The following is an 18,091-nucleotide window of genomic DNA, read 5'->3' as shown; positions in this document are numbered from 1 at the left end:
AACTGTAGCCTACCAGGCTCCTCCGTCCATGGGATTTTCCAGGCAAGAGTACTGGAGTGGGGTGCCATTTTCTTCACTGTTTACAGCACCCACTACCTTTTCTAGATTTATCTCTCCTGTTTTCATTTTATTACTCCTCAGCAGTCTTAACTTGCATCCTTTTGGTCTCTGTCTCCTTTTACTTACACCTAGCACTTGCAATCTTTCAATGAGTTATCTGTAGGCCCACTTCCCCTAACAGGTTAGGAATTTCTTAGTATCAGAGAGTCATTTTCGTATTTTCTATAATACATAGCAGTGTCTTATACAGTGAAGTTGCTATTCAAAATAACTGCAAACTGAACCAAATTTCTTGTCTGTTATCCCTAGCAATCCCATTTCTTTGTCAGAAAAGAACTACGCTTGGGGTAATATCCTCCATCATTACCATGGACTCTTCCTCAAGAGAATTTTGTTTCTAACACCCACAAATGTGTGTGTGTGCTCAGTTGCTCAACCGTATCCAACTCTTTGCAACCTCACAGATTGCCAGACTCCTCTGTCCATGGGATTTCCCAGGCAAGAATACTGGAGAGGGTCTTGTCATTTCCTTCTCCAGGGGATTTTCCAAACAAAGGGATCAAACCCACATTTCCTGTGTCTCCTGCATGGGCAGGTGGATTCTTTACCACGGAGCCACCAGGGAAGCCCCAAAGTAACATACAAATTTTGCTAAATTATCTTTCAAATCCATGGCAGGTTTCTTGGTTTTTGGAGGTTAAATAAGAAAAATCTGATTATACAATCAGATTGTGGCTCCTGGGCTCTAGAGCACTTGGGCTTCAGTTGTTGAGGCACCTGGACTCAGCAGCTGCAGTTCCCAGGCTTTAAAGCACAGGTTCGGTAGCTGTGGTTCAAGGGCTTAGTTGCTCCACAGTATGTGGGGATCCTCCCCAACCAGGGATCGAACCTGTGTCTCCTGCATTGGCAGGTGGATTCTTTACCACTGAGCCACCAAGGAAGCCCCTGAATCTATTTCTTCCTTGCATGCATTATAGCTTTATGCCAATGATGGCTCAGAGACTTGTCAAAGGTTTATTTTAATAACAGAAGTTATGCTTCTGGAATAGAAAGAACTGATAAGTGTGCTTAGTTTTACAATACATCAAGAGAGGCAAGGCAAAATGTTTTAAAACTTGTGGATTGTAGAATTAGCCACCTAAATAATGGATCTTCACTCAGATACTATAAATTCAGATTATATGGAGGAATAAGGGCTCAATTTGGACTGACCACTGCATACTGCAAACATCATTTTTCAGGTACCTCATGGTGAACTAAATAGTATGCTCAGTTCCTAAGCACTGAAAGCAAGTACAACTTGGGATACTTATAAATGGAATCTATCTCTCTAAAATATGCTTATAACTGGTTAAAGGAGATTCATGTTATGGTGTTTGCTCAATGAAAAAATGCAAGTAATAAATGCCAGCTGATGGACAAATGTAATAATTCAGCACCAAAGAATGAGTGCTAGGTACTATCATGATTTAACCTTTAGCTGGTGGATATACCTGGTGCTTTCTTTTTGCATTAATTTGTTTTCTTTGGAAAATGAGGGCAGTGGTACTCTTTAATAAGACAGAATTTTAAGAGTATGATACTTCTTCCCTTTAAAAATAAAGAAGTTAATACTGTATAGCACAGGGAACTCTACTTAGTGTTGAGTGGCAGCCTGGAACAGACAGGAATTTGGGAGAGAACAGACATATTTATATGTATGGCCGAGTCCTTTTGCTGTCCACCTGAAACTATCACAAGACTGTTAACTGGCTATGCTCCAATATAACATAAAACAGTAAACATATAAAACTTAGCTCTCTGCTACTGGAGACCTAACTCTTCCCCCACAAGGCCCTTGAAATATTTATGTGAAGTAAACCTTTTGAAAACACTATTTTATTCATCTGGAGCAAGGGAATAGAGGTGAGACAGAGGACAAGGCATTTATTTAATGCACTGAAGTATGAAGACATGAGGTTTGTACCAGGGAGGTCTGTGGCGATAAAAATTAAGAGGCAATACACTTCAAAATTATCAAGGAGTACAATAGCTGAATGTGAGGACCAGGAACAGTGACTCTGTAGCAGTGTTTTTAGGCATAAAGTACTCACATGTCCTGAAACTACTTGTCCAGACATCCCCACAGCAGTGTGGTTCTAAGATATGTTATACCAGTTCTCCTCTTTACTTGAAATATTTTTAGGATGAAATCTACTTTCAATCAACATTCTTCTTATGGCATATAAGGTCCTGACTCCCCTCTCTTCATTCAGGACAGTTCCACTTTGGCCTATCATATTCTATAGACTCTGGGGTAAGCTTTTGTTTTATTCAAAAATTCTACAGCTGAAAAGTTTGAAAACCACTGAACTAAAATACACATGAAGTTTCAGTGGCTCGACTCTGTGAGTATCCATCTATTTTGTATGCAACAACCAAGACACTACTGACATGTCAGGCTGGATGTATCTTTGTTGTGGGGGCTGTTCTGTACACTGTAGGATGCTAAGCCTATACCTGGCCTCTACCTATTACATACCAGTAGCATCCCTCACAGATGGTCTGGTCGTGACAACCAAAAATATCTCCAGACCTCGCCAAAAGTTCCCTGGGAGGCAAAACCCTCCCCTCCCAGACTCTAATCTGTTTGTGGCCTGTTGCTATTTTATACTAGCTTCTCCTTTCTCTTCTAATACCATGGCAATGTTAAACATGAGCTAATACTACATACACTGGTGATTTGTTTTTTAATGGGTAGAAAGAGAAAAGAAAGCAGGCTAGAGATTTTAACACAAATGTGGGTATTAGCATGCCACATTTTGAAATTAACAGGAAAAAAAGGTTGCTTGGTTACCTGAAACACAAGGCATAAGAAGTTTCTAGGTAACAGCTTAGGCATTTCAGGACCTCAAAGTAAAATCTATTGTCTATAGATACATGTTATTTCAAAAAAAAAAAAAAAAAAAGCAGGGCTATATATGTTGGACTCAGAAGTTGGAAACTTCCATAAACAACATAGATGACTTCTATTAAATTTAATATTAGGCTCAGGTGAAGAGGGGAAAAGGACTTTTTAAGTGAATAATAAAATACTGAGAATTCACTGTGGGAGAGTAGAAACAGGGGGCTTTGAAATAGGACAATTTGCATTTGAATCTTAACTCCATCTGCTTTACTTTCTTATCTTGGGTAGACATTTAATCCCTCTGAGCCCAGAATAAAAAAAAAGAAAGGAGTATATGTAAGAGTTCATTCCCTTACATTGCTTGAGGAAGAGGGCAGTTTTTAAACATCTGTATTTCTAGTACCTGGAAAATAATATAAATGTCTATAAATGAGTTTTAAGTGAAGAATATCAAGATTCCTTCTTCTTTAAGACTTATACAAATCACTTTGTATAAGTGATTATACAAATCATTTTTAAGATTTCTTGCTTTTCCAGTAACTTTCAGCTCTACACCTAAAATTATTTACAGTGTTCATGAATGGACTGGGACTGACCAGGAATGGTTACAAATGGTTTTAATTTATCTTTGGGTTTTTATTTTCCAAAAGTTAAAACCAGGGCACTTGAAAAATGAGGAGATTTTTTTGCTTGTTTTCTCCCCGGCCTTGCCTTGCAGCTTGCAGGATCTTAATTCCTTAACCAGGGATTGAAGCCATGCCCTGGGCAGTGAAAGTGCAGAATTCTAACCACTGGACCACCAGGGAATGCCTCTTGAAAGATGAGGTTTTATACAAAAAGATTTAGTCCTGTTCTGAACCACAATTCTTACATCTAATAGTAATCTTAATAACGATTATACTATTCAGATGTCAAGGGAGAAGTCTGTTGCAGCACCACAACAGCCCTCCACCAGGGAGTAGCAATTTCTTGCTTTAAAATCAAAAGATATGAGCCAAAATGATAGGGAAATCCTGGTACAATTACGCTGACCTCTGATTAAGGAGCAGAGTGTAAAACAAGGATGGCAGTTCATCTCATTGCTTTTACAGAGATGAGAAGCTATAAAAAACTAAACATTATCTTTATGAGCCTTTCACTTTATTTCTATAAAGACCTAAAGCTTTGTGTACTCAATGACATTTAAAATTATCCTATCAAAGGGTAGTATTGTATCAGCATCCCATTGTTCACACATTACTAATAGGTGACATGCATTTTATCCCCTTTCCCTCACAGCCATCCTCCCATCTTTCTAGCAAATACACAGTTTTCAACTCTTTCCTCTTTTAACTCAAGTTCAGACATCTATTCAGATGGTCGAGGGTTGTTTCCAGTAACTGGGAGAACATGCTTATACAAATCTTGCAGCACATTACCTTACTGAAGGTGAAAGAGAAACATGAAAATATTTTCTGCCACTTACAAACACCATACAATTTTTGCTTTCCATGAATCAAAGAAGTTTGAGGAGTTTAGATATCAAGCTCTTTTTTTTCCTTGAATCTAACGTTTGATATCAGATCCCATAGGCAATGGATATTTGCTAGATGTGCGTAGTTTTTGATGATTCACATGCCAAACAAATGGGAGAAAATACTTCAATTTTCCCAATATTCAGAATATTACTTCATTCTAAAAGAATTATTACTTATAAACAGCACTTTCTCCTCCTACATTTTATGTTCTGCTGAACGTTTTTTTATGTACCTCATTGGGTTACATAATCTGTGGCATGAGACAGATAAGCGAAACAATGCTCAACATTTTAACTGAATGGAATATTCAGGGTGCTGGAAAAGGAATCTTTACACAAAGACACCTCTAGTGTCAAAGTAAACTTCCTCTACAAATCTTAACAAAGGACAAATTTAATTTATAAATGATTAGATTGAATAAAACATTTAAAATTTTAAATAAATTATGCTACTTGAATCATCTTTTATCAATGGATTTAAATCCTTATAATATTGGTCAAGGATATGCAGAGACAACAAAGTATACATAGGTGATTTATACTCTTCAGAACACTCTCAATCTTGGTTTGGAGTTTGAAAGCTAGGCTTTCTAAAATGCCTACTATAATCTAGAATTCTAATGTAATCTGAAATTCATTATACTCTAGGCCAGGCAAGTTGACTTCCTAGGTAACATGTTCAGACCTTGTCTTAACTAGCAGTTTCTTAAGTCTCTCAAGAGCTCTATCACTGTTTTGAATTAGTTTGGGCTTCTTTGTTACTAGAGGTCTTCCTTCAGGCTTAAAGTCTTGTTACCTGTACTTTGGTATTTGTACAACATTGTATCTCCTTCATTCTGCACTCACTGTTAGCTATTCTATGGCTGACTTCATCTGCTTCAGGGTGACACAGAACAGCAGCTCCTCTCTGGCTCTCATCTCAAGGCCTCTGGGTCACATACTACCAGTACTAGCAGCATCTCCATGAGCTTCCCTAACTCCAGTGACTCCAAGACAGGACAGAGCTGCTGACCTTTGGGTCCATGTGTCTACATTCAGTCATTCTTAGGTTGTTGTGTTACAAGTTCTCCAGAATTAAACATAAGATTTGCTACTAATACTGTTTCCTTTTACGTTTATTTTTAACTAAGTCTTTATATTTGAATAAAATATTTGTTTTTCTAGGATTTATAGTATGCAAATTCTTCTGGAGCCATAAAAATATTAAGACCATAAGCAATACACAAAAAGAGTGAAAATTCCAGAGCTATGTAAAATCACTTAGTTCAGAAATTCTACAGCAAGTTATACCACCTGGAAAATGTATAATTGATATGATCTTTTACATGCTGGTACATTCAATGAAGATAAACATAAAGGATGCAGCACAAATTAAAGAGATTAAAACACAGATAATGGGTAAGGAACAAATATTTTTCAATGACTTCCTTTGTTATACTGTGAATCTACTACAACTCTATGGCTATATAAATACTTATTACCTATACTTCAAATTCTTTTAGGAAATAGTACTACAAGAGAAAAATGGAGACTGATGATGAAATCTCAAAATACCTTTATATTATAAAAATTAAAAAAAAAAAAAAGACCTGTTGAAAATATTCAAAAAGCTACAAATTTTGTGTTAGGTCTATTAACTAAAACTACATGGTTAATTGTGAATCAGCAACTAATTTTGATGGTAGGGGACAGAGTTAATTTATTCATGGAAATCTAGCATTGAATAGTACAAACAGTTGCCAAATTTCCCTATTGCTAATTTGGGCCAATGAGCATAAATTTTAAATTTTCTTTAGATGTGTTTTCTTTGGGGAAGAAATGCTAGAGAATACAAAGAAACGGCTGGAAAACAGGAGAGAGAAAAATGCAGAGCTATTTTTAAAGGGGTCAACTATACCTAAAATAAATACTAAAAATTTGCTCTGAAAGAACAATACAAAAATAAAAATTCTAAAAAGCTGAAGTTAGTCTATCCTTACTTGAGGTTTTTAACCATTCAGTATTAAAAAGAAGCATCTTGAGCAAAAGAAATTGCCCAAATTAAAACATTCAAAGCTGTTACTCTCAAATAAACAAATTACCCCATAGCTTGAGCTAAAAATCCACAAAAAAGTTGACATAAATTTTCAAAAGAAATGAACAGCAAAGGTTATAACATATTTATTATTTAGACTAACCTTCCAAACTTTAACATTTCCTCCCAAAAAGGAAGAGGGAATACATTTAAGGAAGATGTCAGTACTGAATAGCTAAAAGGAAAATAAAGCAACAATGAACAAATGCATTCAAATAGCTCCTATATAAATTATCAAATTAAAATTCATAATTGTCAAAACAATATCACACATACTCTTGCTAATTCTTACATTTAAAATGATCAGTTTTCTCTTTCAGGCACCAATTACCCTCCAATATGGTCCTTACTCCGGAGAAGGCAATGGCACCCCACTCCAGTACTCTTGCCTGGAAAATCCCATGGCGGGAGGAGCCTGGTAGGCTGCAGTCCATGGGGTCGCGAAGAGTCGGACACGACTGAGAGACTTCACTTTCACTTTTCCTTTCATGCATTGGAGAAGGAAATGGCAACCCACTCCAGTGTTCTTGCCTGGAGAATCCCAGGGATGGGGCAGCCTGGTGGGCTGCCGTCTGTGGGGTAGCACAGAGTTGGACACAACTGAAGTGACTTAGCAGCATGGCCCTTACTCAGCCTGAGCCAAAGGATGTGAGGAGGCAGCATCACGATATACACAAAGCTGATAAAACAGAATCCCAACATTACAGAGGAAGGTAAAGGACAGAAAAATGAGAAACAAAGTCCAGTTGTTTTTGTGTAGATGCAAAATTTCAAAGGAATGAAATTATAAGTTATCAATCTAGTGATTTACTCATGATACTCAATTTAAGCCATTTCAGTAATCTTCATGGGTCCAATTAAAATGTTAGATGCTTTTAAAGATCCCCTGTGGTAAAAATTATTTATTTTAGTAAATTAAATAGCAAATATCATTATCTTGTCATTGGGAGATAGAATCTTGCAAAATAAAAACCCTAGTCTCATTTTTGAACAGGATGCTACAAAAATGGTGTATTATTTACTTAGGGAAGAAGGGGGAAAGGAATGATGAATTTACCTTTTCAATCTATTTGCCTCACAAGCCAGGATGCAGCATGTAAGATGAAATTCTAGTCCACATGAAAGAATGGAAATTTTTTCTCTATTCCCCCTAATATTTATCTGGACACAATTTTGAAAATCAGGAAATGAAGTAATATGATACTGATACTACTGGTGAGGTAATTAAGGAACTTAACTTACCATTTTTTGGGCTTTGATAGCGGTTTGTACTTGCTGTATTTTACACGCCATTCAAGAACTTCTTTACAACGCTGACATACTCCATCATGAAGTTTTGCATTAATTTTCTTAAAAAGAAACAGAAAAACAAATTGAGAATTTCACTACTGAGTCAGCATTACAAACCCCAAATGGCATATGAGAAATTTAAGCTTTTTTTTAAACAGCAACCTAAATTTAACCTGCATAACATTTTACGGTGTACTACGTGTTTTTATGTACATCAATTTGGCTCTTTATGAAGGCAAAGATTCTTAACTCAGGATGTAGCTCAGAATCATCTAGGGAACTTTTTAATTTCCTGGCAGGAGTATTTTAAGCACATCATCCCCACTGATTCTGATGCATATTCATTTTACAATTCAAACTATATAGTTGAGACATATGCACTTTACTGTATGTAAACTACATCTCAAAAAAAGTAGAAGAAAATACAATCATATTCTAAGCCTACTGTTTTGACAACTCAAGTCTTACTACTGAGAAATGAGAAATTAAACTGAGATATTAGATAATCCTGAATTGTAGTCTGCAGGGGAGGGCAGAGACTAAACAACTTGAGAAAGGAGAGCCAGGGAGAAGCAGCTGGAAGCAAGGAGATATATAATTATTCAATTTAATCTTTCTGTATTCTCATGTAAAGATGTCTTAGAAAAGTTACCTTGATAACCTGGTTTCTTCAAAACAGAAGTATGTGCATATGACTGGTAGAAAACGGGCTTTATGAGGAAAACAATTTTTTTTCCTTATAATATTCTTCTCAAAATGTGTTGGGAAATAAGAAGGAAGAAAAAATTTTAAATGTGTCATGTGTTCTCACAACAGCTTTGTATTTTGTAACATGTTCATTTGACTCAAGACCTAGACTACATATTTTCACTAAGTACTCTGAGAATTCTCTAACTTGTTTTGGTTGTGGAAGCCTGGTCTTTGCCTACTCTTGGAATAATGAAAAAAGGATAGTTTAAGTTCTCGTTCTCTTTGCTTCTTTTCTAAATTTTTCAAAAGGAGTAAAACAAAGCATCTCAAAAGATGCAGGTTCTCTGGAAGGTTATTTGAATACTGAGTTAAAAGCACATGGTTTAGAAATCATCTGAAAGAAAACAAAACTTCTGAACAGCGCTTGATATTCTTTAATGCTCTAAACAAGAGGGTAAAATAATAACAAAACATTTATTCAAAGAGAAAATATTTCAAGGGTATTTTCAAAAAACCATAAATTGAGCTGTGAATACATTATGTTTGAATTTAATTCTGTGGTAAAAAACATATTCTATTACTTATGAATTGTGTATGGGTATTCTTTTCTTCCTGATCTAGATGGAGAGTCCCTGGGAAAATAAATCCTGCATGCCATTATATCCCCTCTTTTCTGTGGCTCATTGTTGCCAGAAAGAAGGAAATCTGCCTAATGCCAAATTCCTCTTCTTATCAACACTGGCACCTAGTTATCGCTTACAGGGTTTGCCAAGAAGTACCCAGAACTAAGGTTCCCATTTCATCTTTTACTCTCACTGCCCTCTGTTGCCTAGAATGTCTTACCAAAAGCACTAATATTTTCCTAACTCCAACAATAATAAAAAATAAACTAATGATGATCTATGATTATAGTATGAATGTGACATAAACTTTCTAGCTAGCATATTCTTAGAACGCACACCATTTCATTACCTGCGATTTTATTATATACAACACATTTTACTTGTTAACTGGCGAGCATTATTTGGTTTCTCGCTTGCTTCGTATCCAATTTCTGACCAGTTCATCTTGATTTACAAAGCCGTGCATAGTTTAGAAACTGGTTTCTTTAGGGTGGATCGACAGATTGACAGTATAACAAAACAGGTCTTTGTGGGAGCTTGCCCCGTGAGTGGCGTGTGGAGCGGTATAAATGGAGATGCTGCGCGGCAGTCACATGACCAGCAGACACTACTGCAAGATTAAACTTGATTTTCATGTGTTAAGAAATCACTGAGAAAGAAATGAATGAATAAATGAGAATGAATAAAACTTTCATTTAAAAATGCTACAGAAAGAAAACTGTGTACCTTGGCTTTGCTGTATTTTGGCAAACTAGAAAAAGTGAATTCCAGAGACATAAGTGAGGAAAGCTTAACCCTAGTTTTAAGGAATCACTCTGCCTGGAGCAAAGGGGGTGGCTGCTGCTGCTGCTGCTGGCAATCTTACATTACTCACAACTGTGTTTACAACTAACCCTGCCCATTTTGGCAATTCATTTTAGCATGTCCCTTATGGTAGAAAATAATAGGTTACTAAGGTTAACATTTAAGCATGTCCAAATATAAAATCAAAACTTAGTTTTATAACTACAAAAGCCTTTAAAGATAATTTAGTTTAACAAGCTACTTCTCAGATCTTTAAAGGAAAAAAATGATCAGTGGAAGAATCCTAGCTAAAAAAAGAAAACCTTCTTTATCAATGAATACTTCTTTTAAAGTTAGAATAAGTATCATAAACTTATGTATTAGAGGACACCCCTACATCATATATATACATAAAGTCCTAAAAACCGTCTTAGCCATTATTAATTCATACAACATATTTTATAGTGTTGTTTTAAACATTCTGCTGTCCAACGATGCAGCAGTGGTAATATAAAACATTAATCACCAAAAAGAACTACGGGATGTGAAGACTTCAACTCCCAAGAAGGTAGCAAGAGCAAATTGTAAATATAACATCTGTATCAATATGCTGATGCTGAAGAATATTTTATAAAATATAAAGTATCATTTAATAGAAGGGAGATACTATTGTGTATGAAGGGGAAGAATTCGAATATCATTCAAGAGCAACTAATATAATTTTCATTAGGACTTTTTGTACATCATAATCCTTTCAGAAATGCTATAGATAAAACAACGGCACATTTACTTCCCTTCATTAGTTGAAAAAAAAAGAAATTAAAAAATGAAATTCTCAAGAAAAATGCCAATTCTAACTGCAGCTGAATTTCCATTTCCATGGAACAGAATGACCTCGTCTCTCCCCTGCCTTACACCAAAATAAGGTATTTGCTGCCAACATAGCTACAACCGTGTTACTCCATATTTAATTATACTTAAAAGTATATATTTTTAAATTTTCGAGTAATACTTCTTTTATTCTAAATTTGATTAGAGGATTATTAGGAGCAAGATATTATTTGACTAATAATAATAACTTTGAAAATCAGTATTTGGGTCTGTGACTTCCAAATTATTACCTGTTATTTTCTTAAATCCTTTTAATATGGCTAGACTATTGTTGGACATAAAGCATCTTAAAAAATAAATATAACCAAAAAATAGATGAGGGAATCAGATTAAGGGAAAAACTAGAGTTGGGAGAGAAAATCACAGAGCAGCCAGAAGTACAGCTGGGAAGAGCACCTGCTAGGTATAGGCCACAGTGAGATGTGAATTTTCCAGTAGCCACAAAAAATGTTTTGCTCACTTACCTGACTCAAGATCTGTAACGTGCCAAAACTCCAGTTTCTCAGAAGCAGCACATCTTTTCTTATTATTAAAACCTGAAGTTTCATTTTCCCAGAGACAATGCCATACGATACAGTAAACAATGCTCTCAAAAAACATCCTTACACTACAAAGCATTTCACAGAGCTGTTTTCTATCCTAGTGCTCAAGTAGACAGTGTTATATAGTGCAGTCTAGTAAAAAGTTATTTTCAGGTGAAAGTGAAGTGAAGTCACTCAGGCATGCCCAACTCTTTGGGACCCCATCATGGAATTCTCTAGGACAGAATACTGCTGTGGGTAGCTGTTTTTCTTCTCCAGGGGATCTTCCCAACCCAGGGATTGAACCCAGGTCTCCCACATTGCAGGCGGGTTCTTTACAAGTATTTTTCAGGTATGCAACGTAAATACAGATATCTGATATTCATAATATCTGTAGAAATGCACTGCAAATCAAAAGGCCATCTTCAAAGAATACGTCCTCCCAAACGAGTTCTAAAAACACTCATCTTCATTACAAAAAAATTCAAACATGCAGAAAACAATTAAAACAATACTAACACATGATCACATATGTAATCTAGAGACAACTGTTAACACTTTCCATCTTATCTATTCACTTTTCATGTGTTCAGTTCAGTCGCTCAGTCGTGTCCAACTCTTTGCAACCCCATGAACTGCAGCACGCCAGGCCTCCCTGTCCATCACCAACTCCCGGAGTTCACACAAACCCATGTTCATTGAGTCGGTGATTGCAAGTACCAAGTTTCTTCACCTCTCAGTCATATATATCCTAGAAATAAGACTTTCTCCTACTTAACCACAATACAGAAAATCACACCTCAGAAAAATAAAAAATCACTAATACCATTGAATGTAGCCAGTCTACATTGAAATTTCCTCAATGATCCCTCACCGCCCCACACCCCAATCAGTACTCAAGTTCAGTTTGTTCTCTGTCTTTTGGTCTAGCAGGATCTCCCTCTTTTATCCTCTACACTGGTATTTTTTTCAATTATTATTTTTTTTTAATTTATTGGAGGGACTTCCCTGGTGGTCCAGTGGGTAAGACTCTGAGCTCCTAATGCAGGAGGTCCAGGTTCAATCCCTGATCAGGGAACGAGATCCCACATGCTGTAACAAAAAAGTCCCATATGCCACAACGAAGATGGAAGAACCTGAGGCTGCAACTAAGACCCAGCACAGCCAAATAAATAAATAAAAGTATTTGGAAAAAAAAAAAATTTATTGGAATATAGTTGACTTACAATGTTGTGTAAGTTTCAGGTATACAGCAAAGTGAATCAGTTATACACTGAAGTTTTTGAAAATACCAGGCACGTTATCTTCGGGAATACTCCACATCCTATATTTGTCAGATTGTTTTATCTTGGTGTAATTTAACTCATTGTTTGCTTTATGTGTTTTTATTTTCATTATCTTAACAATGTTTTTCTAAGAGAAAACCTTTTCAATTTCAATGAAGGACAACTTTTTTTTCTTTTTTTCTCTTATGGACAATGCTTTTAATGTCAAATCTAAGAAGTCTTTGAAGAATCATGATTTTCATCTATGCTTTCTTCTGGAAGTTCAGTAATTTTCGGCTTTACATTTAGTCTATGATCTATTTTGAGTTCATTTTTGTACATGGTACAAAATAGTGGTAGGAGGTTCTTTATAAATTATGTGTCCAATTTCTAGCATCACTGAATTGTATTTTTATCATCAAAAGTTAAATATGTGTGTCTATTTTGGACTCAATATTCTATCATATTAATCTATGTTTACTTTTTCTTCAGTAGTGCCCTGTCTTGATTACTGGAGCTTTAAGGTCTTGAAATCAATACTGTGCATCTGCTAAATTTATTCTTTTTCAAAACTATCTAGCTATTCTACTTTCTTTGCTTTACTGTATACATTTTAACATCAGTTTGTTAATTTCAACAAAAACAACAACAAAAAGCCTGTGATAATTGCAATTAGGATTATATTGAAACTATAAATAAATTTAGGGGAGAAGTGACATCTTAACAATGTTAAATATTCCAATCCATCAACAATGCATTCCTGGAATAGACCTCACTTGTCTGAGGTGTATTATCCTTTTTATTTATTGGTGAATACAATATGCTAATTTCCCCTGAAGATTTTTGTGTTTATGTTCAATGAGGAATGCTGCTGCTGCTAAGTCGCTTCAGTCGTGTCCGACTCTGTGCGACCCCATAGACGGCAGTCCACCAGGCTCCCCCATCCCTGGGATTCTCCAGGCAAGAACACTGGAGTGGGTTGCCATTTCCTTCTCCAATGCATGAGAGTGAAAAGTGAAAGTGAAGTCGCTCAGTCGTGTCCGACTCTTCGCGACCCCATGGACTACAGCCTACCAGGCTCCTCCGTCCATGGGATTTTCCAGGCAAGAGTACTGGAGTGGGGTGCCATTGCATTCTCCATTGAGGAATACTGGCCCACAGTTGTTTATTTTAATATCTTTGTCTGGCTTCAGTGTTTAGTTCAGTTGCTAGAGGATTCAGGTAAAGGTTAAAGGGACTTAAAATATAAGTAAAGATTTTCTATATGTTAGAAGAACACTGGACTATTAAAAATCTTACAGGGGCTTCCCTAATGGTCCAGTGGTTAAAAACATGCCTGCTAACGCAGGGGGCACAGGTTCAAAACCTGGTCTGGGATGATCCCACATGCCAAGGAGCGAGCCTGTGCACCACAACTACCGGAGCCCACGAGCTGCAACCACTGAAGCCTGAGAGCCCTCCAGCCTATGTTCCACAAGAGAAGCCACCGAGCCCATGCACCACAACCAGAGAGCAGGCCCTGCTCTCCACATCTACAGAAAGCCCGCACCCTGAACCGAAGACCCAACGCAGCCAGAAATAAAAAAACACATCCTGTAGAATAAGCTCAAGTCCTTATTTTTAAATAATCCTAAGTACAATTATATGTTTAAAAGTGGTTTTTGGTCACAAACTGAGAAAAATTTTATCCTAACTAGATGAAATTAAATTACTTATGCTTACAGCTGGCCTTTGGTTTATTATATTACGTAACACTTTAGGAAATAGAATTTATCACTCAATAAATTATGAATGGGGCAGGGGAAAAAACAGAGTCCAAACTTCACACAGAAATCTCTTTTCTGTATTCTGTCCAGCAGTCTGTAAATTTTGTTCATCTCCTTGCCACTTGGTTTTGCAACTAGTCTTTTCCCTTTAGTACTTTTTTCCCACTGTGTATGAACAATGGTATACTCTATTATATAAATTTCTTATGCTAAGAATTTATTACTTTTGTGGATAAAAAATAACTTTAGTGATCAGTTTTAAGATTTAAAACTATATGAGCATCTATATATAAATATTCAATTATAGAAATTTTTATAAAAATTAAAAAGAGGATAAATCTTATCCCTCAGGGATTCTACACTTTTCAGAATTTTAAGCATATATATTTATAGAAATTTGTATTTTTATCTACATGGTGTTTTATAACTTCTCATCAATTTTTTTTCATATTAGTATATATACTTTTAAAACATGTTTTTATTGACTGTATATTATATTCTTTCAGAGTAATACTTCCATTTAACCTATTTTCTGATAGTTTGCTTATTTCCAACTGACTGAATACATATGGTTTTCAATGTATTATGTTATAAATACCAGAAAACTTCTAATGAACATGCAAATTCTCATCACATTATATTTACACATAACAACTTCTGATCACATTTCAATAAAAGAGTAAAATGACAGGAATTTTACCACAGGTGAAAACTCATGGTAAAGAATAACTGTCCCCTTCTTAAATTAAGTACGGTACATAATTATTTGGACATTAAAGCAAATATTTCCTAGTCCTGTCTATAAAAATTTGCTTTGTTTTCTTATCCTGGCAGTTAAAATTTTAAAAAGAACAGAAGACACTGCCACTTTTCTTTTCAAAAAGAGAATTAAAAATCCTTCTTGCCAGGAATTCCCTGGTGGTTCAGTGGTTAGGCCTCAGCACTTTCACTGCCATGGGCCTGGGTTCAATCCCTGGTCAGGGACTAAGACCCCACCACTGTGCGGCTCAGGCAAGAAAGGAAAAAAGAAATCCCTGCTATAATCAACAATACCACAATTACTAGAGATAGAACACTACTATATGATCCAAAATATTAACAATGACTTCTAGTCACTTAAAACTTTCAAACATACAAACTATTTCAGTGTGATACGAAGCAATAGTTTGAATGTTTATTACTCTCAGAAATACCTTATTTAGACAAGTTACTGAGTCTTACTATTTTTATGTATTTTATTATTTCACAAAATGAGCTAGTCATATAAATAGACCAGAAATACTTTTGAAGTGAGTTCTAGTAATAAAATCCATTTGTCATTTAAGGAAAAATAGAAAACCAAAGTTACTATAGGCTTACTTCTTTTTAAGAAACTACATTGGTTCAATGTAACTAAAGAGATTGGCTCTCAACATTTATAAGCAAACTATAACTTTAAAATTCTAAAATATTTGATATAAATACATATGGACATCAAATACATAAATGTTTCAGTTACCAATATTTGATTTTTCACAATATAAAATTCCAATCAAGAGATACCTAGGGGATAAAGTGAGGTATATTTCTACTATACACTAAAATAATTATTTTTTCCCCTGAAGTCTAGCCCATCTTCGTCTCCTTCACACTATATTCATCTAAGCCCTTAAAACACCAATACCAACCAGAGAATTGAAAATACATACTAAAAATACTCAAATTCTTCTCTTGTTCCACATATTTACAATATTAGCGTTTTTCGTCAAGAAACAATATTGGATTCCCTCGCTCACTTTTTTTTTTTTTACTGCTGAAACCTATAACAAACGACATCTGCAAAAACAAACAATTGCATTTTCATCCAAAGACTGAATATAAAATGGGCCCTGATCATCCTAAACAGAGGACTATTCTCTCAAAAAGTGGGTAGAGCTATTGTCTGTTACAATTATACAGAGAGGGTCTATGTACAAACTACCTACTGATTTATTTCAGTAGCCATGCAAACTACTCATATTCTCACTGACAAGCTTACTGCAAACACACACTTAAATGGAGCCACACCTGCCTACAGGCAGAAACATGCTATTGCAGTATCTTCTGGCAGTAGCAAAACCTATTAAGAAAGCCATTTCTGTTTTCCAAAGTATATTTCACTCATTTACTTTTAAGTAAATATTAAAATAAGTTGGTGCTGTGAATTTTAACAAGCAAATATTTCTGAAGGATTTGAACCACCAAATCATTGCACTGATAAACCAATCACATCTTTTAAAAGGTGTGGTCAGTTGGAACAAAGAGCACTCTGGTAAAAGATTTTTAATTCTCTCCATATTATACTAAAAGGTACAATTCAGGAGGATATATTATGAATGTTTAAAAAAATTTTATAGAAGGACTCACATTGCAACACTAAGAACAAATTATAATAAGAACATAGAATAATCTCCCAAAGACAAGAGAAATTTTGCCCTACAAAAATTAAAATATTGGGTATTTAGTATTTTAAGATAATGTACATTTAATTATCTTTAAGCCATCTTCATTATTAACTACAGGACTTTAATAAATAAATAACCCAAAAATAACCTCTCTAAAGTGGAAACAGCTTTATTGTCAGAGTAGTTTTATGGGAGGTAAGTTTTTTCTCTCAAAATTTTGCTGTAAATAGTCAAAATGTCAATGGTTTTATCCAGGAATAATTTTTGTCTTTCCTGAAAAAAAGACTCACCTTACAAAGTAGGACTGTACTTCAAACTTCATTTGCTCCGTCTCAAGATCCTTTGCTAATACTTCTTCCTCTGATTACCCCTTAAAATGATCCATTCCTCAATATTTAGTCATCAACTCACTCACTGATCTGCCTTCCCTGTGTCTGTCTCTTCTTCAACTTAGATGTCTCTGCAGTGCTCCTTTCTTTCCACACTCTGTGTGAGTGTGTGTGTGTGTGTGTGTTATTCACTCACTCATGTCCAACTCCTTGCGACCTCATGTACTGTAGCCTGCCAGGCTCCTCTGTCTATGGAATTCTCCAAGCAAGAATAGTAGGGTGAGTAGCCATTCCCTTCTCCAGGGGATCTTCCTGATCCAGGATTGAACCTGGGTCTCCTGCACTGCAGATTCTTTACTGTCTAAGCCACTAGGGAATCCCTTCCATACTCTTCACTCACAGTCAACATAACCTATAACTACAGCTTCAGTAATGAGCTCAATGAAGATTACTTCCAAAACAATGCACAATCCTAATGCTTCTCTGGAGGTCCTGATATATCAGTCTGCATGAAGGAGATTCATTTTCCTCCTCATGGAAATCACTGAAACACTTCAAATCTGTGGACTGAATCACAATCACTATCTTAGCAGTAAAATCTGTTTCTCCTTTGTCCCAAACGTCATCTTAAACTCTTCTTGTAGTCTCAGGCATAAAATCTCAGGTCACCTTTGACTCCTCCTCCCTCTCCTACCAAAATGCCAATATTGACAAAACTAATTTTTCCACAATGTCCCCAACTTTGTCTTCTACTTTACATCCCCCCTACTTCTGTATATCAGGTCCTCATTTCTATCTGTACTGCGAAAGCAGCCTCCCAAATAGAAGATGGATTAGAAACTAAAAAAGATAAATGGAGACCAAGCTGTCAACAGTTATGTCTAACAGACATCTGTCCATATGCCTCCTCTGGTCAGAAACTTACATTCCTTGGGCATTCCTAAGACTGAAATTCACGGATAATCATGATGGT

At 35.7% G+C, this 18,091-nt stretch overlaps 1 protein-coding gene across 3 annotated transcripts in view; it reads right to left on the bottom strand.

Moving 5' to 3' along the window:
* Window positions 1-18,091, bottom strand: part of C4H9orf85 (chromosome 4 C9orf85 homolog) — a 59,276-nt gene that overhangs the window by 16,775 nt on the left and 24,410 nt on the right. The window contains exons 2-3 of one of the 3 annotated variants that reach the window (XM_055578301.1): window positions 7,780-7,886; window positions 6,641-6,712 (exon numbers count right to left, since the gene is read on the bottom strand). In XM_055578301.1, coding sequence (XP_055434276.1) covers window positions 6,641-6,712; window positions 7,780-7,886 — 179 coding nt within the window. The other 2 variants (XM_055578303.1, XM_055578302.1) reach the window with 2 other exon arrangements.

The sequence above is a fragment of the Bubalus kerabau genome, chromosome 4 (genome assembly GCF_029407905.1).
Source record: "Bubalus kerabau isolate K-KA32 ecotype Philippines breed swamp buffalo chromosome 4, PCC_UOA_SB_1v2, whole genome shotgun sequence".
Classification (NCBI taxonomy): domain Eukaryota; kingdom Metazoa; phylum Chordata; class Mammalia; order Artiodactyla; family Bovidae; genus Bubalus; species Bubalus kerabau.
Note: the sequence above shows the minus strand (reverse complement) of the source record. Positions and strands in the feature narration are given on the sequence as shown.